The sequence below is a fragment of the Molothrus ater genome, chromosome Z (assembly GCF_012460135.2).
Source record: "Molothrus ater isolate BHLD 08-10-18 breed brown headed cowbird chromosome Z, BPBGC_Mater_1.1, whole genome shotgun sequence".
NCBI lineage: Eukaryota > Metazoa > Chordata > Aves > Passeriformes > Icteridae > Molothrus > Molothrus ater.
In genome coordinates this window covers 22934174-22960288 of record NC_050511.2, presented here as the reverse complement: position 1 = coordinate 22960288, position 26115 = coordinate 22934174, and the positions used below count along the sequence as shown (strand labels likewise).

General features: G+C 39.1%; 1 protein-coding gene across 3 annotated transcripts in view; it reads right to left on the bottom strand.

Moving 5' to 3' along the window:
- ARSB (arylsulfatase B) overlaps nucleotides 1–26115 on the bottom strand; it is an 84140-nt gene that overhangs the window by 6543 nt on the left and 51482 nt on the right. For 2 of the 3 annotated variants that reach the window (XR_008508947.1, XR_008508948.1), the window contains exons 7-8: nucleotides 9134–9262; nucleotides 6891–8539 (exon numbers count right to left, since the gene is read on the bottom strand). Coding sequence is in view for 1 of the 3 variants with exons in the window: in XM_036403738.2 (XP_036259631.2) it covers nucleotides 8274–8539; nucleotides 9134–9262 (395 nt within the window). In the remaining 2 variants the exon portion in view is untranslated. Of the gene's footprint in view, nucleotides 1–3501; nucleotides 8540–9133; nucleotides 9263–26115 lie in introns of those variants that run through there. The other variant, XM_036403738.2, reaches the window with a different exon arrangement.

Here is a 26115-nt window from a genome sequence, read left to right as displayed (position 1 = left end):
TGTTGGAATAATAATTTTTAAAAATTCCTTTTAAAATTTATTTTCCATATACCATGGCCTTTTCTTTATCAAAAAGTACATACAGAAAAAGGTGAATTCTAAAAAGTTCTCCACATTAAGCAATGTACATTAGGTTCTTGTGTACTGTGGGCAGAAATATTTATCAAAAAATCCTGTTGTTAACAAGCAATTATAACTCAAAGGAATTTCAGACATCTTATACCTGCTGCCTCTAAGAGACAATCTCTCAATCATTCACATTCCTAAATGTTTCTTCACAGTGGGCTACTTTCTAGGGCAAATATAAACAGAAATGCAATTTTTCTACTCTATTCCCTCCTACATTTTTCAAAATCCAGCTGGGATATTTTCATAAGTCTCCTTTGATATTATAAATATGTCTATTTTTTACTCAAAGGCTATGCCATTTCAGCTGTTCTGGGATTTTTTTTTCTAATGCTGAATTTATGGCAAAAGAAAATTGTCAGTAAATTCCTAGCCAGGCTTCTCCATTATATTAGTTTTGGAGCTTTAGTTAGAAGCAGAGTGATGGTAATGTATATGTTGCTCTTATCCAGTTGTTTAATATACCATGACCATGCTCTTCATTATAAAGTCAAAACAGAACTGAAAAGGCAGGAGAATGACTTTGTTTCTACAACATGTTACTGCTGGGGCTGCGGGGTATGACTAGACCAGACTAAGAGCCACTTTGGGATTATTTCAGGCAGTGCTTTTTCCATCAAGTATGACTTGTAAAACAGCAGATTTGAAAACAAAGCAAAAGGGACAAGAATCAAAGTGAAAATTCAGTACATCTATAGAGGCCACCTACAGGGCAGCAGTGCTTTCATGGCTCTTGTGCTGGCAGTTGCAATGTTCACAGCCTTTTAAAAAAGGCTCCTCTTACCACATACACAAGGGAAAAGGGGAAAGATTATGATCCTCCAGGAACTGACTATTTTCCTGGATAACTGCACACTGATGAGCAACATCAAGAAAACAATTTGGAATCATAGAATTTCCCAGACTATAATCTATAGCTAAAAAACCCCCAAACTATTTTTTACTGTAAGTTAAGTACAGTTAAGCTGGAATTGAGAGTATGTTTGCTAGAAGTTAAGTCCCGACTTTGACTCAATGCTCTCAACATTTATCTTTTCATCGTCCAGACAGACTCATCAAAGTTTTTTCCCAGTGAAGCAGGATAAATGTGAAGAGTTAACTTAAGGGCTCAAATGTCCTTGAATAAGTTATTTCTGAGTTTTCTATCCAATAAAAATCAATGACTCCTAGTTCATGAGTGTGCTTGGAGATTGTACACAATCAAGAAAGACTTCAACATCCCTGGTTAATAGGGCCATCGAGTGATATTTCTGGCAGATTTGCAGGTCCCATGAAATTATTTGGGCAGGCCGCAGATGTCCTGATCAAAGTTTTCCATTCATTACCATGGGCTCTATGCCCAAAATTACTCAATAAGCATTGCTGAATACCAAACACAGCTTACTTTGTTTGTACGTGTATTCACTGTGTTCTGACTCCTTGTTTGCTTGAAGAAATAGCAAGAATGCATAGCTCAAAAGAAAGACAGGGATTTTTTATTTTTATCACTGTCCTGAATGCCAAAATCTGGCAGCTCAGAACTGTGGCTTTGGTGCAGTACCTTGTTGTGGCTTTTGAAGATTTGTCCAAATAAACACTGCATTCCTTAGATCCAAATCTAGCTATGCGGACTATACTTTTTTTTCCTAACTATAGTCCTGCAGACAAAATATAACTGCCTTTATTGCTATTGAGTTTAGCCAGGATTAGGGGATCCACATCCAGTAACTGCTTTGATGATGGCAGCCAGCAGTCACTTCTTTGAAACTTGGCAGCAGATACATGGCCAACCTTTCTAGTATCTCTGCACCCCACCCCGCTAAAACAACACTCTCAGGAGGGAACACTAACACAACAAGAAGTACTGCATCATCCTCCTTGCCTCTGCTAACCACGGTATGCAATTATCACAAGGGCCATTACTGATCCCGTCCATGGTTGGATAGCTGACTCATTCTGACTGCTCTGTGCCAAACAAAGTTTTTACTGTTCCTTGCAGCAGTTCTGCCTGATGCAGATGAGCTCATACATGAGTTGCAATGCACTGGAAGAAGATGGGAGAGCACTGGATTCAGAAGCAGCAGCTTGGAACCCCAGGGAGTTCTTTACACCATGTGTTCAACCACGATCTTCCCACATAATAACCCAGCTTGAAACAAAATTGAGTCCACTGCCTGCAGCTGACAAAGATAGGAGCTGAAATAGTTAAACCATTCAGCTGGAAACCCGCTGGCAAAAATATTGCTTAACCTCCTCAAACTTAGAATTGGCAGGGTTTTTTTCCCCTTCTCTTACCAAAAGCGCTACTTCCCCATTACAAACCTCAGCTTATTTATAGTTGAGAGACATGAAACCTATGGGTCTGCTCGGGGTGGGGCTCCAAAGGGACTGCCAAGGGAAGGGCTGGGCTGCAGAAATGGTCCTCTGACCCCTCCACCAAGCTGAGGTTAATGTTATGAGAGAGACACAGCCTTGGGGTCTAGCTGGAGCAGGGCCTGTGGCGGGCTGCCAAAGGAGCAGGTAGGCAGGAAATTCTCCCTTAATAACTGCAACATCTTGGAAATGGTTTGGTGTTCCTACATTTAGGACAGCCCTAACCTGTGGTTAGATTCTGGATCCCCTGATAGTCCTTGACATGACATGTTTTTCATTTGTCAAGTAATCTTTCATTTTGGCTTTAAGTGTTTTGCGATTCAGCTGCCTCTTTGTCATTTGTGTATCTCTGGCCCCAGGACTACAAACATGGCTGCACATATGGACTGCATCTCCTTGTGTGCCAAACTCCAGCACGCATGGATAGGAATGCTATCAGTGGCTCTATCACCATCAGCCCTTACATCCAGACCTGTCTGCAATAGGGTGGGACAAGTTTAACAGGATTCTCTGTGTAACTTGGTGCTCACTAACTGTTTGTTGAGGAAAGCATGGAACAGTTTTGGGTATATTGCTAGTAGTCTTTCTACCATTAAACCACTTTGTCAGAAAGTACAATGAGAGGCCAACAAGGACTGGTAGTGGAGTTTCAAATCCACGCAGACCACAAGTGTTTAAACTCTGGGTTCTTCAATTCAGAGATTCTGAAGAGGATTAAGCTCAGATCTTTATCCAAGACCCATTTATCAACCTTAGGAAAGTTGCACAAATTATTTTCAGGTTGAATATATGACCTTTGATTCAAGAAAAGATCCAGATCTTCTTTTTTGTTTATAAGATCATCCACTCTTTGACTGTGTACATCTTTTTTACAAGTAAACAATGCAAAATGAGTAGCTAGTGTCAGCATTCTTCCTAAACTTGGTTACTTTTCTGAAGCTTAAATAATTTTTAAAGCATAAAGATTAAGACTTTCAAATTCATAATGCTCAGATGTTTGCTAGATTAAGAATGAATCTTAAATTGGAAAGGGATGAAATGAAGTTTTATTTATAGTTCAAAATACTTGCATTTTTGAAAGTTACTCAAGTAACCACAAAACATATAAAGAATTCTCTATTTTCCAATTCAAAACAACTTAACAGTATACAACTCTTTGCAGATGCCAATCTAAATGTGTCAGCCAGATGGTTTTTTTCCCCTAACACAGTTCAATTCAAATGTTTTATGAAGGACCACCCATGGAAAATAATTAGACAATTAAAAAAATAGAAATTAGGTCTACTGTAGCTGAGAAAAGAATGAATCTTTGAATTTTAAAACATAACAAGAGGAAACAGAGGGTGAATTGAATACCTGTGTGAGACAATGATGTGTCACAGTCACTTCCTAGTAAATGAAATATATGTTAGAATATCAGCAAGACATTAAAATGCAGATTGCAGGACATAGAGAAAAAAGAACACATAAAAGCTCTGCTTACCTCTGAAACCAAAATTAGAATTTTTTTAATCTTTTGTAACTTCAGCCAAGAAGCTGAAATTGCTGGGAGTCAAGAACATTAATTATTGAGCTTTTACAATTTAGGTGATTTTTTTTTTTCTTTTCCATGAAACTAGCTATCAGCATAAAAATCCCAGTTAAAAATATCATTAACAGAAGTTTCCACTTCTGTGGGTAAGACACCTTTCTTCATGTAATACAAGTGCTGAATGCTGAAGGACAGACAGGAATGTCAGCCAGAAATTCCCCCACCCCCAAGTCCAGTCCCTTGTTATTGCAACAACCACATCTTGTAATGCCTACTGGAAATGAAAATGTTATATGTGATATTGACTGAGAACAGTTAGCTTTCTAATCTTACAGGTCTGCATTTGTACACAGGACACTAAATAAATATGTACTATGAAAAAAAGAGAGGATAACATAAATACTTTGGATCTATTTGCCTTACTTACTGGGGAATGGCTGTCAATGTCTCCATTTGCATTTGATTGCACAAATAAATTGTACCAAAACATTCTGGATGAATAAGAACTAATGGAACTTCTGCTCTTTGAATGATTTATCTCAAAAAGACATTTGAAGGACAACATGTATCATTATGACATATACAAAAATAGTAAATCCAAAGGTCACAAAAGGTAATTTAACACTTCACTCTTTCGGAATCCCATACTTGAAACCATGTTACTAACTGTATGCTACAATTAGAATATGGAACTTGCAGTTGCACCAAACAGGTCAGTTATAAACGAAAATAAATCATTGTATCAGTATAAAATAAACTGACTGCAACTGCTAGAAAAGGGAACTGCAATAAAGGTTTTTTGGAACTACTGAAGGAAGATCCAAGCTTTGTCAATGTGATACAATTGCTTATAAAAAGGTTTTGTTACTTGCATTTTCCCTCCCTCCCTGATGGGGTCAGCAAATAAGAGAACCTAAGCCTCAGTTATCACAAAGAATCTTCAAAAGCTTAAAATTGAAATGCTGCTGTACTCTGAAGCCAAGATTGTCACGGTTCGATTGGATCTCTCTAATTTACAGGACAACATGGTCTGTAAATTATGAGCTTATGAGCTCTTTAGGAAAGGAAAGAAACACATCAAACAAAGGCTCAATCTCCTTCAGACAAACGAGACTAACATGGGAATTCACTAATTCATTCCTTAATTCATGAGGTTTTTAACTCACAAGTTGTCTAAGTCATAAGTTAAAAGATATAAGCAAAATACTCGCAGAGCTGCTGCTGAGAGTGCTCATCCTTTCTCCTCTGTCACAGTACAGGCCTCCCATGTATCCCATCAGGAAGCATGAAAACCTCAGCAGATTGGCTGATGCTGGATATGCTTCAGAGGTGGTTTTGGGCAAGCTGTCATGTTTGTGACTTCCAGCTTTGACGTTTGGTCTACATGATTCCCCTAAGTTAGTGGATTCTGAAGGAAATGACAGCAGTAGGAAGGATTATATCTGTAGCAGACAAGTAATGTATTCATAATGACCTGAGCCCCTCCTGTAGGCTTCTTACTTGTTGCTCTCTCGGATCTCACAGCACTGGTCCCAACAACATCAGGTCTTTGTGTGAGCTGTGTGTTAGCTAAAACCTGAGCAGGAACTGAATGAAGAGCCACATGACAGAAAGAAAAGCCTAAATATGTTTCATGAAATGGAAGGAGATATGATCAGTTACCAGTTTGGAAACTGCTTCCACAGAACGTATAAAGTTTTCAATTTAATATTTTAAATATATTAGTTCATATGAAAGTTGCTAACTGTAGTATAGTAAGAGCTTTTGTCACAGTAGGTAAGTTTTACCAATGAAAATATAAATCACCTGGAGGCAGGTAACAATCAGATGATTCTCTCAGTGTCTAGATAAGCTGTAGAAATGCATGTCTGTGTGAATACCAACAGCTTAGAAAGTATTTGTAAGGCTGGGCACTATGCCCAAGGGTCCCAGTGGAAAGGTTGGTGCAACCTAATGGGAGAGAAACTAGTCTTTGAGGCACTGAGCAACTGTTTAGAAGGTGAGGAACAATCTGAAGAGCTTGCCTAGTCATATCCTGCTGCAACCATTTGTTTTCAGCCACTGATGGATGAATGGAGAAGGAAATTGAAACTGTCTGAAACAGGATTCCGTAGGAATGTATCCAATTAAACCACAGAGAAAATATATTGTCTATTATATGAGAATTACTTTTTCTGAATCTACATTTCTCTTTGTCTTCAAGGCTGAAGATAGTGAATGAAACAGAATAGGAAAAAATACTGATATAAAGGAGCAGAAGTGACAAAGGAGCGAGAGAAACATAAAGCTCTTTGGGAGAAAGATAAAAAGCTGAACAGGTTTCTGGAGAACTTTATCTTCACTTCCACTCATAGAAAAAAACATCAAAGGTAGAAAAGACAAGCACTCAAGATTAGATTTAAGACAGTGTAGTGGTGAATCAGCTGTATTAGAAAGCATATGTGTTTTCAGTTTTCTTGTTTCATCTTTTTTTCAGACTTTATTATTATTTTATTTGAATGCACAGATTTTGTCAAGCCTTTCTCTTCATTAATCTATTTGCTAACAATTAGCATAAGTCTCCCAAGAGAAAACTGGAAAGTTTTGCAAAATTTTAGTGCAATTTATATTAGTTGGTCCTGGAGCCAGGAAAAAGGCAATTAGATTCCTGCTTTCTGGAGATGATGACAGATTGAGCTCTGCATCCTGAGAACTTAGCCAAGGACACTGAGAAACAGTACCAGAACTCAGGGTCTGAAACACTAATAGAGAGCTGGCAGGTTATCTTGCATCAATTTGATGACTAACTGAGAAATGTTGCTTGGCTTGGTTTCTTCATGGCTCAGAGCCCACTTCAGGATGAAAACAGACTCCACTGTGGTAATAAAGACAGGGTACTTACCAGACAGATAATAAAAGCAAGGTTTTGTTCATCAGAGAATCACTGAGCAATTCTTGCAGAGAGGGGCCTTTGGAGGTCACTGGTTGCTCCTCACCACCTCTGCCAAACCAGGTCAACTTCAAATTTGATCCAGCTTCAGGGATAGAATTGTTCAGCATCTTCTCCAACCAAAGACTGAAGATTCCCAGGATTAGGGTCGCCACATTTCCCATATTTAATTAAAGTCAGGGTGTGATTTTTTTTTCCTTTCCTTATATTGTATTGGAACTCCACATGTTCCCTCTGTGCTTTTCATCTTTGTGCACATCTAGAAGAATCCTGCTTCCTCTTCTCTATGCTCTCACATTAGGTAGCTGAAGGTAGCAACTTCCCTTTTTCTCACCACCATAAACTAACCCATTTCTTTATCCCTTCCCATGATCATATTCATAGTTCTCCACTGAACTAACTCCAACTGGCCAATACTTTTCCTGTATAGGGAAGCTCAAAATGTGATGCTGTGCTCTAGCACTGATAGAAGAGAATTAAGACAACCCCTAGCTGCTGGCTATATTCTCTTATATGGAACAACAATGAGTTACTTTTCTTCACCTAGAGAGAAAAGGGCAACTCTTGTCCTAATTATTGTCCAAAAGAATGCCTAGATGTTTTCCCCATGAAAATGCTTTCCATCTGGTCATGGCTGAGCATGAACTCCTGAATGCAGCTGGTCAAGCCAACTGGAGGACTCTGCAACTCTTGAAATTCATGAAATGTTTATTCAACCATTTTTTCAGCCTGTCAAGATCCTTCTACCTGACAGCCCTGCACTCCAGTTGATCATCACTCTCTACTCTGGTTTGATACATTAGAAGGAACAAGAAATAGAGATTTTGTTGTATTTATGAGGTTTTCTTTTTTTACTCTTCCCTTTTCTGGATGGAAGTACATGTGAAAGACAAAAAATTTTATGCTAATACAGATTTATAATAACTTTCAGTAGAATTTGTCTTCTGGACAAACATGAAACCAGTATTCAGTATACTCCACAAGACTGATTCATTTTGGATGTCCCTGCTGCCATTATTCCTTACAAGGAATTCAATTCCTTTCAATTTCTTTCAAGGAAGGAGGCAATGTTTATCTTCTACACTAGAAGTATATTCCAGACAAAGAATATTAAAAAAACCCCAAACATTTCACATATAATTGTTGGGAATGAGAGAGTGGGAAAAGACTGAAATAAGATTCCCAACAGATCAAGAATAAGAAATACTGAATTATTCAAAGAATAAGTTCACAGTTAGCAACAGCTCATTAAAGAGAGTACAAAATATGTCACTAGGACTCTGAGTCCATAAACCAGACTCTGCTACAGAGGTTTTTTGCAGGGTGCAAAATGCACTATGCCCAAGGACCCCAAACCCCAGTTGCTGCTGGATCACAGGCGGGGTCCTCATCAGGGTAGAACACAGGCACTGAACGTTTGTGATAATGCTGAAGCCGTGAGAGCAGTTTTTCCACTACGTGAGGGTATTTTTCAGACACGTCATTTTTCTCTTCAGGGTCATGAACAATATCAAACAGCCAAAGTCTCTTTGTGGATGGATCAGACGACTGAATCTGTGACTCATTGTACAAGGACGGTGGAGGGAACCAATGACTGCAGCCTACAGGAACAGGAACAGACCAAGGGTCACTTCTGAGGTACAGAGCAGCAGTGTGGGGACACACAGTTTTGCTACAATTGATTAATTCACTAGGTCTCTTGACAAGCCACTGTACAGTGACAGTTGCTGCAGACCTTAACTCTAGTTCTGCACCAGAGTCTCTCTAGTGCAGACCTACCTAAATAGGAGTCTCATTTATGCAAAAAAACCACTGCACCACTGATATCCAAAATTTCATGTAACTTTATTTCATATCAATTAATTAATTCAGTGGCCCTTCCTCTTGGATGCTATGATCCTTATGGATCCCGATATTCTATAAGTTTTTTCCCTACAGTTTAAGTAAGTTGCAGACAAAATATTTCGAAAATGAAAAAAATACATAGTTTGTATTTTAGAAGTGCTAAATGTGCTAAATGCTAAATGTGCTAAATGCTAAATTGTGATAAGTGCTAAATGCTAAATTCTGTCATCTTTGCACGTGGTCAAAAACCTAAGAAGTTAGGAGAATTTCTAAACATATGAAACAAAATTAAACTGTTTGTGGTGGGTGGGACATAGGATACACTGTACAAAAAGGAGGTATTTTGTTACCTGGATATCCAGTTAGTAACTTCCATTTTCCATGTCTTATTGCTGCATGTATGGATATATTGAAAAGCGAATCATCCCAAGGAGAAGAATTGCTCTGTGGTAAAGATGTCCTCTTATCAATGCCAAGACCTTAATCAAACAATAAACTAAGTTAGGAACATTGCATATTCATGAGGTAATTTTTAGAACTCTGTTGGAAAAGAAAGCAGTATCACCCATTTATTTTTCCCTACTGGATAAAGAATTTGTTATATATATGCAAAGATCTGTGCTATGACTAAATGGATGTATTTAACTCTGAACCTGAACTCCATTTTAAAAACTTACCAGTGGAATGGTAAGTAAAATGTCACAGCTGAGTCCAAATAACTGGATTCATTTTGTACACAGGTATTATATGTGTATCTCATATACCTATATTAAGAACATTCAAAATTGGAATTGCTAAATTTGGTCATAAAAGTGCCTGTATCTTTTTCCAGGGAGGAATATAGGATTGAAAGATCTCCTGAGGTCAATGTTACTACTGCTAATTCTCTTAGGTCACTTCAGGGAACAAGTCCCAGGTTCTGACCAAAACAGAGAGCTGTCCCTTTGGGCTGAGCTGGCAGTGTTCACGAAAATCAGCAAGCTTCTTTTTTGGCACATCTTCATACTGTCTCTGGAGGAGCTGTGTATGATGTGTTCCCATATTCTGATACTATTGAAAACTGAAATGTCAGCTATGCACACATTCCCTCTCAATAGGGAACCTGAAGCTCCTTATAGGAGGGAGCCCAGTAAAAATAATTAAAATGCATTGTCGAGGGATGATTAGGAGACCACTTTGCTATTGAAACCAACAGGGAGGAAGCAAGTCAGACAGACAGCCCTGGAGCATCCAAACCAACTTCCATGTCAGCCTTCATAAATAAACTGGGCATTCAAGACATAACATCTAGAAGTTTTATATTAACTGTATCAGCTGATAACAGTTTACCAATGATTACCAGAAGGCAACTTTAATCAGACTAGAAGACACATTAGAAGATGGAGAAAAACCAAAGTTGATTTTCTAGCTTCTTTCTGAAAGAGATGGTTTTCAATCAGTTTAGGGAATCTGAAGGATTAGCTGACAGATTTTTGGATGAGAATCCATGAGATGTACAATGATCATGTAAGAGCCAATAGGAAGCAGAACTAGGTATTTCTAAAAAGAGTAAATTTTGCAGAACACAGTGGGGCAAATACACATCTAATGGAAAGAAGAACAGAAATTTGGGAAAGGAAATGATAGACACAATTTCTCCATTTTTTATGAAGGACTTGCAGAATTTCTACTTTCTTGCTGGACTTTACACTTTGAGTTTATTTTCTTTAATGAACAGATTTGTGCATACCGAAGTTCCCCATCTACATCAGACTTGTATAATGTTCCCAGATTGTAAGGATATTGGATGAGGAATAAGGATATAAAAGGGGCGACTTTTTGGAGTATGCATACACAGACTGGGGAGGACTCAGCTCATCTTAGATCAAGAAGCACTGAAGCTGATCTAAAGAAGAAAATAAACCTCAAACCCCTATGAAAACAAGGAAAACCTCATAAGTAAGCCCAGCAGAATTTCTTCTGGAAGATAAATCGTCACACAGCCATGTGATCTCCATAGAAAATATGAAACAGTTTAAAGATTAATTCTGCTTACTTTTCAACATCATTGTGTTATGTGTTATTCTGTCATTTGCTTTGCTACTCCTCCTCGACTACTCCTCTTTGCCATTTACTTTCTTAAGCATAATGAAAGACATTCAGCAGGTCAAAAAAGAGAATCATGCTTTTTAAACCTTCTGTCTCAGAACTACAATTTCAAGGCTTGGTCTAAAGATAAAATTATGTGAAGCTGCATTTCTGATTTTAAAGTTTATCATGAAGTATATGCTTCTGCTTGCTGAGCTACATGCAATATATGTGGAACTACAACATTACACAAGACAAACTATTTAAAACACTTCAAATAAATGGTATGAAAGATTGTATTTTTAGATACACTTTGCAAAATATCCTTAGAATGCCATATATGAGACTCAAAATAAGATTCAAGGAGATAAAATAGTTTTTAAACACTCTGATTTGGTCCAGGTAATAAAACTATACTCCTAAATGAAAAAAATGCTTTTACCAGAGAATGAAGCTCAAGTTATTTGGTGAAATACTGTGAAATACAGCAAACTTTCTTAAAGAAAAATGGATAAATTCCCTCATTTAAAGCAGTTATAAACAGTTCCATGATGTATTGGTCATGGAACACAGACTGATGCTTGTTCAAATGCTCTCTACAAGGATACTTACAGGACTGTCAGTTTATTACATTACATAAGCACCAGACACAGAAGTATTATAAGTATATAATAAAAATTTGATATGAATTCTTTTTTTCCCATCCTATGACTTGCAGGTTAAACTCAGATATTCCTCCCTCTGCATTTACCCATCTTCCTCCTTCTCTTCTTTTACAGGGATCCCTTTTCTGATTTCACAGACTGAAAAAGTCATATTGGTTTTTTTTCCTTTTCAAGACAAAATGTTCACTCCCATAGCATCTAAGCAGGTTTTTTTTCTGCATTTGTTCTATATTGTGGGGGAGGTTTTATTTATTTTTTTCCATTATGGTTGACAGGAACAACAGCCCCGTGGACTAATTCTGCAGTCAAAAGACAGATGCCTTTTATTAAGCTCTGTAATCAAGCCAGGCTTCATAGGTCTGCATACTCTCCTTACAGATTTATATATTAAAACATGTGATGCTTTTGCTTGTGTAGAGGCTAAACATTTTACTTTTTTACCATTGGATCAGTGTATCAGTGGCTAATGAAATAAGCCTTTGTTTTTACCTTGAAAGAAAGTCCCACAGCCTTTCCCATGAATTTTATTATTGTCAAACAGAAGCCACTGTTTCCTGAAGCTCAGCTTTGGAGCCTCACCAGCAGCTATATTTCTTTTTTTAGTAGTCTCTTGGGAAATGATAAAACTTGTATTAGTTAAGAAAGCAGTGACCTTTCATTCAGATATTTATTTTCAAATATTTAATGCTAAAATGGATTTTTCTAATGATTTCAGAGTTTTGGTTAGAGTTCTAGGTCACCAATTAGTATTCAAATAGCTTTTATATCTCTATAGTAAAAGAGATATAAATGTCTCTCAGAAGACATTGCCCTTGGCAGATGATTTTGGAGTTTATAGCATAGTTCCAGAAATCCTTTGTATTGACAGTCTTAAAAATGGTTTCATGATCAGATTTTTAAAGGAGTTAAGGTGGCCAACTCTCACTACCCACAAAAGTAAATACTTTAGAAGTCTGGCCCTTTGCCCTTTACAGAAACTTCAGCTTAGTTCTTTTACTTTTGTTATCATACATTTTTCATATTAGGATGAAATATACATATTTCAAATTAGGATGAAAAATCCCATGTAATTTTCAACAGCTAATCTGCGACTTCAAGAAACCTAATTTTTTCAAAGGCCAATGTCATTAACTCTGAAAAATCTACACAAGATGCTCAGAAAGCATCAGTCAAAATGTGGGCTACTTTTGCAGAAATAATTGCCATTTTGATAATTTGAATATTCCATAGCATACTCTTCAGGCAGAATGTTGGAAAATTTACTACTGGATAAGTACATAAGTAATGTCCTGTAATGTTAACCAGAGAATATCCTGGACCTTTTAGGAAAAGTGGAAAATCTTTCAGTGCACTAAGTCTTGCTAATGCACAAATGTAAGTGCAACAAAAGGGAAAGTAATGAAGATGGCGGGGAAAAGCCAACACTCCACATACACAAGAGCATGTGCTCTGAACTAGCTACTGCTATTAGGGAAGTGTTTGCAAAGTTTTAATGAACAAGTATTGTCCAGAGGCTGTCCAGAAAAGCAATCCCAATACTAAAATTGGCAACAAACAGGACACTATGCCACCACTGAGATCGTTCTTGTGCCTCACATGGTGTACTGTGCAGTTTTGGCTCCCATGTTATGAAACAGACACAGAAAAGCCATACAAGATACAAAGACCTGAGACAAGGAAGACTAAAGCTATGGAACAACTTGCATGTGAAGAGTGACTAAGTAAATAGGACTCTTTATCCTCAAAAGTGGACAACTGACGAGAGAAAGGACAGAGGTCTAAGAAATCACGTGGCCAGGGGAACCTGAGTAAGAACAACAAGTCTTTCCCAATAAGAGCATTGAATAAATCAAGATGTCATGCATTGAAAATAAATAATAGTATATATTTCCTAATTACAAACCAAACTCAGGTGTGGAATTCCTTTACATGGAATGCTGTGGGTGCCAAAAGTTAATGCAGGTTGAATAATAAAAGGATTCACAAAGTGGAAGAAAAATCCCTCAAGAATTATTACATCCAAAATCACAGCCTAAAGATTAAGAGCAGGCCACGGGGGCCACACAAGAGAGGTGTATTTATGTGCTTGCCCTCATGTACTTTGTGCTACACAACTGCTATTCTCAGGACAATGAACTGGACAGATTTTTGGTGTGGTCTTACACAAGATTTGTTACCAAATTACTTTCCATTCAGAAGAGGCAAATAAAAAATTAACAAAAGAAAGTGCTATATCGAAGTACATTCATACAACTTTTATTATATTAATCCCTGTATGCAGGGATTAATATAATGAAAGTTGTATGAATGTACATACAACTGACCTCATTTAGTATCCCATGTGTACTCCTGTTTTAAAACATCATTTATGTTAGGAGGATAGCTCTTCCAGAAAAAAAACCTGTCTTCCTACATATTTTTGCATACACTTACAGCAGCCTTCTGCTTAGTTCATTAGTTCATCTATCAAACTGGGCATTGATTTCTGGAGGTGGAAAATAGGAAGCAAAATGTTTTCACATTTCTACCCTTCTGATCAATGTATGCTTGAGAATCAATCATCTGTTTCTTGGCTCATACAACCCTAGTTACCAACCAGAAACTTATCTAAAATTAAAAAAATTTGAATTTATCTGACTACCATGAAAATCACAATTTATTTTGAAAATCCATTTATTTTCTGTACAACCCAAAACCTTTTAAATTCTTATTCTACTGCTGCAAACCAAAACAACTTCATCATCCTGTCATGCCTGCAATGCTACATGGTAATAGAAGAAAAGAAGGGTTGATCCAGTTTTACGGCATTTTACAGCTTTAGATGCGTATCAGAAGCTCTCATCTTCCTGTGTGGAGACTATAAACCTACTTTGTTTATCTGTTTAAGTCTTTTGATGTTTTCAACAGTTTCACTGATAATCTCTTAAATATTTAATATTCAATCAAGAGCAAATAATAGAAAAAAGTTTTCCTAATGCAACCAAAATCAAAATTAGCATAGGCAACAGCAAAAAGCCACTGCAACATGGTAGGAAGGCTGGAAAATTCAGATCTGTAAGCTTCTTTGCAAATATTTCCTATGATTCACTTCAATCCTTTGCTTTTTACTTTGCTAAGCAAATAGTCCAAGTACCACATAACTGTTATTTGTAAAAACGGTTGAGGATAGTCCACACCCACACTGTGCAAATTCACAAGTTAAAGAAAATAAAAGGTACAATCTGACCTGCTTTTTAAAGAAAGGCTTGCTCTTTAGGTTAATCTAAAACACAAATTTTTGGTAACATTTTATTAAATATAATTAGTTTCATAAGAGTATACTCATTTAAACATTGATATTTAATTTTTCACTGTCAGAAGGAAGAAGATAAACTAAATAAAGTGTAAATCTTCAGCTGTGATTTAAAAGAAGGACTATACATATTCTATATCAATATTAATGGTATTTTGCAGTTCTAATAAACATAGATCAATTACTCTTCTCATTCCTCTAGCTTTCCTTCTTTCATCCACTGAGACCAGCTCAAGCAATTGGTAGAAACTTAAAAAGTATGGCAACATAAATAGACAGTACATCTAAAAATAAAATATACTCCCTTCAGTGTATGATTAAGATAATGAAAATGACTGACGTTGAGAACAAGTTTTCTTGGCTGGTAAGAGATCAAAGAGTACCAGTTCTCTCTAACATGCCACTTAGCAAGGTCTTGACCACAAAACTTAAAGTGCCCAAAATGCTTGAAGCATGCTGTATTTCTGTACACTGTGGTCTACAATACAAGCATGTGGGGAGGCAGTGTTGGGTACTGAGGAACAATTTTGGAGAAAGGCAAAGGAACATTAATTTATTATCTATTTGTGAGCCAGAGTCCTGACCAAAGAGTAATCTGAACAGCAAAGTGAATATCAGAGTGGCCATGCCTACAATTTTCCAATATCCTACACAGTAACAAAAACATTCTTTTATAAGCAGCTTCATATAATCAGTGTCCTTTAAGGAAAACAGAAGCAAATGAAGCTTCTGCCATTATTTCTTCATCTGCAAAACAAGGATGTTAGAAGTTATCTACCTTTCTCAGTATATTTCCCAAAGGAAAAATGAAAAATATCAGCATTCTCTGTAGTTAAACTTCTACTTCTGATAATATAATGTAGCAGCAGTATGACAAGGAAAATAACCACAAAAAGCTCCAAGATTAATTGCAACCTGCTTGACAGAAAAGACTGAAAAGTCTGTACTAAGAAAAGCCACCAAACCCAGGGTGAATTAAGATTTTAGGTGGCTCACACTCTTTGCAGTCCAAATAAAAAATATATCTGAATAAATAGTAAACAGGTGCTACTGCTTTGCAGGTGTAAATCACATTAAAGAGCATTCAGCCCAAGTAGAAATATCACCATAATTTTCAGTGAAACAAGTGTATGGACATATTACGCTGGATGTCTCAGTAGTTTGCAACCTTGCAGTTTGTAGTGCCTACTGCACAAAGAAATTCCCTATATATTTCCTTATTACTAAAATTTTTCTCTGTAGTTCTCAAGACATTTATTTCAGTACAAAATTTTGTCTGGCTATGCAACATTCCCTAGAACATTTTTGGTTACTCCACTCCAGTACCTGAATAACAGATAACAGGATCCACATAGAGCAAAAGTTTACTTCTCATACCACATGACGATGTAGGTCAAGAAACTAAGCAACAATAGGAAAAGAGAGAAAGATTCTCACATGGATAGAAAAGCACCTAAAACACCAGGAAACAAAACCAGTTTCAATTTCACACTGGAGAGGCTACCACTGGTTTCCTAAAGGAATTTGTGCTGGGACCTGTACCATTGAACATATTCCAAATGACCTGGAAAAGCAAATGAACAGTGAGACAACAGTCTGTGAATGATAACAAGTTACCCAAAGCTGGCTGCAAAGGATGACAGAAGGCCTCTATGAGGCTGGGTAGTAGGCATTAATATAGTTAGTGATTTTTTAACACAGATGCAAGTAAAATGATGCATGTGTGAAAAAATAATCTGAAATTCATATAAACATATAAAATGATGGCCTTTGTGACTCTCATAACCAAGAGTGAAACCCTGGAATCACAACAGATTGAGCTGACACTTTTTTAGAATTATGTCAGTGTTGTACAAAAAGAGAACTGAGTGAAAGGAATTATTAGAAAAGGACTTGTTAACAAAGCAAAAGCCCCATGCAACTGGAAAATTGTAGTTTTGGTCTTCTCATCTCAAAAACAAGACTGAGAAAGTTCAGAAACCAGTTGCAAGGTTAGGTGGTATGCAATCCCATGTGAGTAAAACACCTCTGGTAGATGTACATTCTACTTAATTAAATTTGCATTTTCTAAGCAACTCCAAGGACCAGGTTGCTTCTGCTCCCTCCCATTCTGTATAACATTAGCCAAATGCAATCATATAATCAAAACTTTATGGTTTTAAATGACAGGGGATATATCATTTAAACATGCAGGCCAAATACTTTGAGTACTTTGAACTTACTACACAGTAAGGAGTAAGTTACCTCATGCAGTATCCTGTGTGAAATCCCATGACCTAGGTAGTTTTTAGTATTTTTCAGGATAACTTCAGCCTCTACCTGGCCTAATTAGATATCACCTACAATACAGAGTGGCACTACTGCACAGTGTGTAGCCACAGTGAGGAAAACTCAAACATGCTGAAACTCTGAATGAGACATAAATTCTTTACTGAGGAAATTCATTGTCTGCTTTGGCTGGAAATGGCCATGCTCCAATGGGACAACATTACATTTTCTGAACAAAATGGATTGGTGTTTTTATTTTTGAACCGCACCAGAGATGTTTCACAGAAAATCTCCATGTTATTCTATCACTTCTTAAAATCTTTTAATCACATCTCAGCTATCAGAACAGCTAGGACAACTCTCTGAGCTGCCAGTCCCTTGACATCCTTAACTCCAGGTTATAAAGGTGACAAAAGAGATTGCATTTTATCAGTGAGCACAATCGTCACTCAGACAGCAGTGCAACGAAGCCCTGCTTGTGTTCAGAGACTCTTGGGGGGTCACTGCAAGCGCTCATGTTGTCAGACTTATCTCAGCTAACAGAGGCTGAAGGAACACACACAGAGCTACGGGTGTGACAAGAAGCTCCCATCATGGGTTCCTGTCAGACACAGCCCCAGAGCGAGGGACACAGCCATTACAAGACTGCACCACACAGCAGACAGCAAGAAACTACTGAACTACAGAAACTAGTGCTTGCTGTCAGGCGGCTTTGGGGAGTGAAGTGACACTTATGCATATGTAAAAAAAAAAAGATATTGTAAATAATTTAAAATAATTCAATCTTGTGCGTACTGGCTATCAACTCACTGAAGACTCTCAATCTTAACAGACAGGCTTTGAAAAGGTAGTGTCACCTGGCAATGGTAAGTCTCAAGGCAATAAATTAGATGTTCAAATTCTGCTGAGATTAAACTCTAAGACATTAAAAATTTTTCCTTATTTTGTAAAAATGTTTTTATTAGAGAGAAATGAACAACTCCATATATGTTGCAGAGTAGAACTCTGCTTAATAGTTGAACCAAACCATGCAGACTACTTCCACTAGGACTTAAAACCAACAAGCAGTAACGAATATTATTTCCATAGTAAGGAAATGTATATGCCTCCCTGCCTCTTGTGATCTGATTAGTAGGCTATAAAAACCACAGAGGAGATCCCCAGACAGAAGTCTGGGACTAGCAAACCAAAACCCACTTACATATGAAACCCAAGCAGAAAGAGACTATTTTCTAGCATTTTCGTTATCATCCTTAAAATCAACATACTATTTTAATAATCCAGTGAATTCCTATTGTATCCACCATCTTGTATGTATTGCCAGAAAAATGGTAATTGAATCATTCTCCTACCTCTTCCATTAAAATAAAAGCTTCTGTTCTTAGCTAAGTTATCTGATGCTATTATCAAGATTTAAAATTTTTATTTACATGTTCCCCAGTGAAGAGAAAAAAGAAAACCCAAGAAATTAAAAATATCACACATGATTACTTTCCTAACAACAGACAGTGCAAAATCCTTATAATCATCTTGCCCCACTTTTGTGCTACAATGGCAGAAGTGTAGGTAAAAAAAAATCAAGAACTTTCTTAAATATTATCAAATTCCACATAAAAATTACCCTCATGACAGCAGTCTTCAGCCTCTTAGAAATCTCACCACATGCACACTCAAATCCTGCGTTATTGGCAGGCTTCCCATGCCTTACTAATGCTCAACTGTGGAACAGTGGGAAGTCAGTTAGAGCGTCAAAAAATCTACCCTGAAACAAATGGGAACCTTTCCATTAATTCTGCTGGGCTCTGGTTCAGACTGGTTAAGCATCAGCAGTAACAAACAAGGATTTTACACCCTACCAACTCCTCTTAATCAAATAAATGAAGCTAAATTCCCCTTCATCCATACAGTTCAGTAGACACAAAATATTTTCCACAAAACAGTCATATGAAAGGCTTTTTGTTGTAAATTTTTTTTGTTGTAAATTTGCATTTGCAACAAACACTTCTGGCAACAACACATAAGCTTTAATCAACTCCTCAAATAAAAGTGATTCTGAAATCAAAACAAAAGTGCCAATACATGATTTACCAATTCTCAAAAGAAAGAGTTTAAGAAAATGGGAACACACAATGCCATGAATTATACCAAAAACTGAGCCTTATGGATAAGAGATGAAAATTAATTCCAGAGTAATTTTCCTTGCTCCAAAACACATGTCACCATGCACTGAAGTTCTAGAAAATCAAAATAGTGTTTACTTAAACATATTTCCCTGCAGCACTGAAACAGCAGAATGAAGGCAGACTTCAGGTAACAGGTAACCAAACACTTGGTCCTTTACATGAACATGAAGCCACACATGGGAACACAAAGTCAAGAAATTAACTATAACTTTATTGCAGTAAAACTCCGGAAGCCACCCAGTAACTCTTCTTTGTGGTTAGCACTGCTTTTCACAACTACATCTTCTGAACTTTCCTCCAACAGCATTTTTCCAACTGTCCAATAGTTTTCTCCCTGAGGAAATTCCCAGGCCACACCAAGAGCACTAACCAACTGAGTTTGTTCCCTTTGTTACAAACAATTCTGAACAGTGACCTCCCATCTTCCAGGAGAGATTTCTCCCCAGCTCTGCGGAAGTCTGTACTTTACGTTTCACATAATGTAATAAATACAAATATTATTACTGACAACACAGAAAATAAGTGATGGCATGTCCAGATGGGTTTGGGTTATTTTGATTTCCGTTAACACCAAATTTGTACATAAAACTTTCAATTTATATAAGAAAGTAAGGAAAGTTAGTGGGTACACCATTTGTAATGAATTCTCAACATTCTACTATCCTGTAAATCTTACTTCAATGATATACGTGTTCTTGAAGCATTCAAGAAGCAAAATATTCTGTAAGCACAGTGTGGTTTTCATTTGCAAGTGATCTGGCCTACAGTTTGACTTGCAGACAGTCTACAAATACTTTAAATCCCAGGTCTCTACATTACACCATAAAAACCAGAATGGTACACAAAAAAAAAAAAAAAAAAAAAAAAAAAAAAAAAAAAAAAAAATCCAGATTTCCTTTGGTATTTCCCAGTTTTTAAGTACCTGGATCTGGGGAAGAGAGAAAAGGTTGCAGGAGAGTTGAATGAAGGAACAAAAGAACAGAGAAATATCTTTCAGAATACACCATTTCTAGTGAAGGTCACTTCAGCAATTAAAAAATGGTACCATCTACATTGTTCATCTGCACACAGAATAAAAGTAGCATGGATCTACAAATTGTGCCTGAAATGCCAATGGATTTCCATTCTGTTTTAATTTCTTTGCTTTATGTTTTCAATTAAGCACCAACATGCTTTACATGAACATCAGATTTTTTTTTTTTCCCTTCTGAATTTCAGGAAATAATATATTGAACATGATTGAAGTTTTTTATTATAGATTCGAGACCACAGGTTACAATATCAATAGAAGTGTAAGAACTACATTTTTCATTTCCACTTATGAATAATGAATCAAGTCTCTTACATAGCCTGAAAATCTGGACTGTCTCTAATGTAGTAATATAATTTATTACTAAATTCCCTAAAATCTTAAACCACTCAGATGAATCAACTTCTCACCTACAAGATAAGACTATATTTTCAAAGAAAATTTTATCAAGAAATAAAAAAGCTAAAAGACAAAGGTTACAGTTAATATTTTTATAGTTGGAAGATAAACTTGGACTTCATATATCTTTTATTTATAAACATAAGGTTTTTTAAAATGCCACATTTGTTTGTTAACAGCATGAAAGCACATGGCTGTTCTCCAAAAATTTATAACTCTCCATTTATAACTTTCTCTCCCCTATAGCTACAGAAGCAGAAAAAGTCTTTAACACAAATAGAAAAGAATTTCCCAAGCAAAATTTTACCTTGACCATAAACAGAAAACTCTGCACTGTGTTTCACTATAAATTTGGTGGTGCTATCCTGCTAGTTTAGTTTTAGCATTTTATACAAAGGAGACAAGAATTACCTTTGCTAGACTTGATTCTATGGAGCAGCCTGTCACTTAGTTTTCATCAAGAAATGCACAAGACAAATCAAACTCCTTCTGGAGTTTTAAGAATTTCTCCCTATTGCTTTGGCAAAGAGCATACTGTTATCTTAGCATGAATACAATTCATATTCTTCCAGCAACTGATTCAGTTCATGAATTTGGCTCCCCTCCAGCAGACAGCTCAGTCAAGTGAAGCATAATCAGCTCTGGCTAAAAATGCCAGTCTCACTATGATCCGTTTGATACCCTCCAAATTATCATAAGGCCTTTATTGATAACTGCTGAACTTCAGCAAATCTCAGTCAATGAACTCGAAAATGAAATTAGAGTGACTTTTCACAAAAATGCAGCAATTGTTTTTAATTTCGTTGGATAATGTTACAAATGTATAGACTGTTCTTTCTTAGGATATATTCTTTCACAGGATATATGATTTGAACAACTTCATTGTATTGTCTCTGAATTACCTCTTACTTACATAAGTAAAATCTTGGGAAAAGATGGAGAAATGGGAAGAGATGGAGAAACAGGCAGGAAAAAAATGTTATGGATATTTATCTTAACATTCAATAAAGCCAAAATTTGGAACTTACTGTATTTTCAAAAAATACACATAAAAATACACATTTAGACTCTTCATAAACAAAGTGGAAAATAAATATCAAAGCCCCAGCAGGTCACTTAGACTGTTTTAAAGAAAGTGTATATGAGTATCTTGTTTGGGAACAGACTGTTTTTGTTTAGACACTGATCGTTGTACATTAACAAACCTTTAATTATTATATTCATTAGTGCTTCTTAGACTTTTGCCTTCTTATGAAGCACCAAAGACATAAAATCTCATGGAAATCAAAGCTCAGAATTACAAGGTAGCTTTGAATAGCACTGTTAAATTAAGTAACATTTTCCCTCTTCACAATATAAAACAAACACTTATCAATGGGAGAGCGGAACAAGTCCTTCACAGCTATTTCTAGGCCTGCTGCAGTCAGTGGATTGCTGGTTTAGGTGATTGTCTATACTACAGCAGACAGAAAACTCTCCTCACCAGAAAGAAGGTCTTGCACATATTTTGAAAAGGCTTGAAGTCACTTGAGGCACATTCTTCCATCTACACTTTTATGTCTTCACCCAGATAAAGTCAATTCATTTTTGCTCTTCTTCTCATTCTTCTAAAGCCGACAAATTTTCCTTCATGTTTGTAGTGAATAAAATACTTATTCTACAGTGTTGTCTGAAAGATAGCTCATACACAATAGAAAGTGATTTTTCTATTTCAGTTATAGAAATAGAACTTTTATATTGGCTTATCCCATTTATAAGGTGCATTTCTGAAGCTACACAAGTACCTGTAGCTCTGATGCCTTAATTAATGTGAAACTTCGTGAAAATATGCCAGAAGGGAGAACAATCTTGGTACAGCCACTTTGAAATGCAGATGGCTCTGTGAGCTTACAAAACCTTTGCATGTATGTACTTTGTACTGATTCCTCTTTTTTTGAACCATGATGTGTAGAGCAATTATTTCACCTCAAAAAGGAAACTCTGGAAATGTCAAGGGTTCTGTGACAATGAATTAACAAAGAAATAAAGGGCTTTGCCACTTCACTGAGGAAAGACATTTTGTGACCTTTCACTGCTTTATGGCAATAATGAGTTTTCTACAAAACTCTGAGTCTTTCTCTTATTTTTATAAAATGAAAACATTTGAGGAATAGCCTTGGCCTTAACCTTGGGAGAAAGAAGAGAATACTGATCTTAAGAAGAGGATGAGCCCTGAGACACTGTAACTTCCTGACATCTTGTTGACAAGGAGCAGAGCTGTGCTGCACACAAACTTATACAGTGAAGCTCATCTATCTTAATTCACTTAGTTAAATGCTATGAAGATCTAGATCTAGTATTATTACTTCTAATGTCAGTTTTATCATAGCAACATTTGATTCCAAAGGAAAGATTTATACTAGAATATCATATTCAGTCTCTTACCTTTCAAAATACATATTATACTTTGTTGTGGTTTGTGTTTGGTTTGTTCCGTTCTCCCCTCTCCTAGCTTGGCAAGTTGGTCTGGCTCAAACCCCCAGTTATGTCAATCACGGTTTTCCCCTCCTCATTTTCCCCTCATTATCCCTTATTTGTCCTTGTATCCCCTCCCCAGGCCTTCTGCCAATCACCGGCACCCCGCCCCAAGTTCCAGAATCTTCCAGCTAGGGTGTCGAGTGATTGGCTGGTAGGCCTGGGCTCCTCCCCTGACCTATCCCCATTGATCCACACCACCCATCAGTCTTCAATGTATGCAAATTTTCGTTCTGTGATTGGTTTCTTGTGTACCCACCCCTTCCCTGTAAAACCCGGTCCCCGGAGGGGCCCGGGGCTCCTCCTCCGCTCGCCACCTTTCGGTGGCCACCCTGCACTTCCCCTACCCTGGATTAAACCAAGTTAATTCACCCAGCAGAGGAGGGCCGTCTCTTTTCTTCACTCCTGCGGCGTGGTTGCTTCAATATCGGTGACTGTTTCCTCTCGCCCCACCCACGGTCGGCACATGCTTCTGGCTTCGTGCCAGGGGAGTGCCGGTGTAGCTGAAGGTGGCTGGACTCTAAATCCCTTCAGCCGGGCCCCCCTTAAAAACAGCCACAGCTTCAGTTGCTGGCGCCCAACGTGGGGCCCCTCTGCATCGATTGCCTGCTCCTGGTCGGCCGGATTCGGGACCAGTAGAGCCTGGACTTACAATCTTCGCAAGGACCCTACGGATTTTGGACTCCGTCCTTTGGACGCAGCAGCACCCCGAGGTGAGCAGGCCCTCTGAGGCAGCGCTCCCCGGGGACCGGACGGGACCTCGAGCACCCCGAGCCGTCCGGCCGCAGGACCCGCTTCGCCGCGCTTTCCTTTGATCGCCCACCGGACACGTGAGTGTTTCGCCGCTCTCCCTGTCGTCCTCCCCAGTCCCCAGGGTGTTCTGCCGCCCTCCCTTGATTTTACAGGCAGGGGCCGGTGGGTGGTCACCTTTTAGTTTTCGTTTTTCCTTTTGCGTGGCAGATTGGGCTCGAAGTTCTTAGTGGACATTTGACTTCATGGGAAGTCTCTACTAGCTATGGGTGCTAAGCTGTCCACTGCCCAAAAGAGACTTATTATCCAAGTTGAGGGAATCCTTGTTGGGGGGGGAATTGTTTATGAAAAACCTGTTGTTGGAAAATTAATAAAATGGGTCTCTTCTGAGTTCCCGGAGGTTTCGCCTGACCTGATCAAAAATCCGGCCTTTTGGCGGAGGGTTAAAACTCGACTCTCGGAGTTGTTCAGGCCAGGTGACGCTTCCCTCATACAATTGGCCAGGCTTGTTGCCCAAATTAGAAAAATATTAAAAGAAGAAGGGAGCTCAGAACAGGCCACAGTTCGAGTTAAACGTTGCCCCAGTTCGGTTTCGCACCCCAGTTCGGTTTCCTCACCCTCTGTCCCGAATACCCCTTCCCGTACGCCCAAACTTAAAACCGGGATTCTGGAGGGGGCACCCCCCCAGACCAGCCAGGCGCAGGGCATTCCATCATCCCCTGGCCCTCTCCAGAATACCCGGTCCCCCCGCCCCGAGAGTTCTGGCCAAACTCTCGGGGGCTCCTCGACTTGTCCTGCCTCCCCTGCTCCTGTCCCCAAACCCCAGAGTTATGTACCCCAGTTCGTTGAATCCCCAGTTTGCCCCGGGTCGCCTCTGGTTTCACAAGATGGCCGCGGCGTGGCCCAAAATGGAGGCGACCGCATGGTCGAGATGGCGGGAAAACCCCCATCCTCATCCCAGAATCCTTTTCTTCCAAGTTCCAACCCCTTCCTGCCTCTCGGCCACTCCCCCTTCCCCGCCCCTTCCCTCCCGACCTCCCCCCAGCTCCACCCTCTATCTGACCCCTCCCATCTCGTTTCCCCGCCTCCCTTTCCCATGATAGCTCCTCCCATCGTTCCTCCCACAATCCCGCCCCTTTCCCCGCCCACCGCTTGCCACTGTGCCCCGCCTCCCGCTCCCGCCTCCGGGGATGGCCCCTCGTCATCGGGCCGCCCAGTCTCCCGCCACGCCCCCTCCTCCCCTTCTTCCGGTTCCCACGCCCCTCCCTCCGGTTCCCACGGTTCGGGGCCCGGGGGGGGGGGGGCCAAGGGCCGGGAACCGGAGCCGGCCACTGTACCATCGGCGGCTCCGGTTGTTTACCAGCCAGAAGTGGGTGGGGGAGTGCGTCGCCAATGGGTCCCATTAAGTCATTCACAAATTAAGGAGCTGGTCAAAGCCCAAAAGGAGTACGGCCGGGAGAGTGAATGCTTCCGGGGAGTTTTGGAAGCAACACTCTCCGAAGCAGAGATCACCCCCTTCGATGTCCGGCGGCTTTTCACTTGCCTGCTGAATCCATCCGAGCGGGTAATGTGGGAAGCCGCCTGGAGGAGGGGGGTGACTGAAGCCCTCCCGAGCCTGTGGAGTCAACCCCAATCGGGAGTTGATTTCACAGGTCGCCCTTTGGCCATCGACCAGCTCCTGGGGACCGGGGACTGGGAAGATGGGTACTCCCAGGCGAGTACCCTTCCCCGGGAGGCTCTTAAAGCGTCGGCAGCTGCCGCAGAAAAAGCCTTTTTGTTGCTGCCGGGGGGCGCGCCCCCAACTGCCTTTTCTAGAATCTTTCAGGGTCCAGACGAGGCCTTCCTTGACTTCATGGAGAAGTTGAGGAAGGCCATTGAACATCAGGTGTCGGACGAAGGAGCTAGAAGCACCATCTTGCGGGAGGTGGCGTCCTCAAATGCCAACCAGGCATGCAGGGATGCCATCCTCAGCCTGCCCCTCCACCCGGCACCGCAGATGGCTGATATGTTGGAAGTGTGCGCGCGTAAGGTCCCGCTACTGACCACCAGGGACAGCGAAAAGAGGAGGATTCAACCTCCCCGGGTCGCCGCGGCAGAAGAGCCCTCCACCGAGCAGGGTGTTGCAGCAGCTGTTTCGTCGAAGTCCTCCGCACCCTGCCATTTG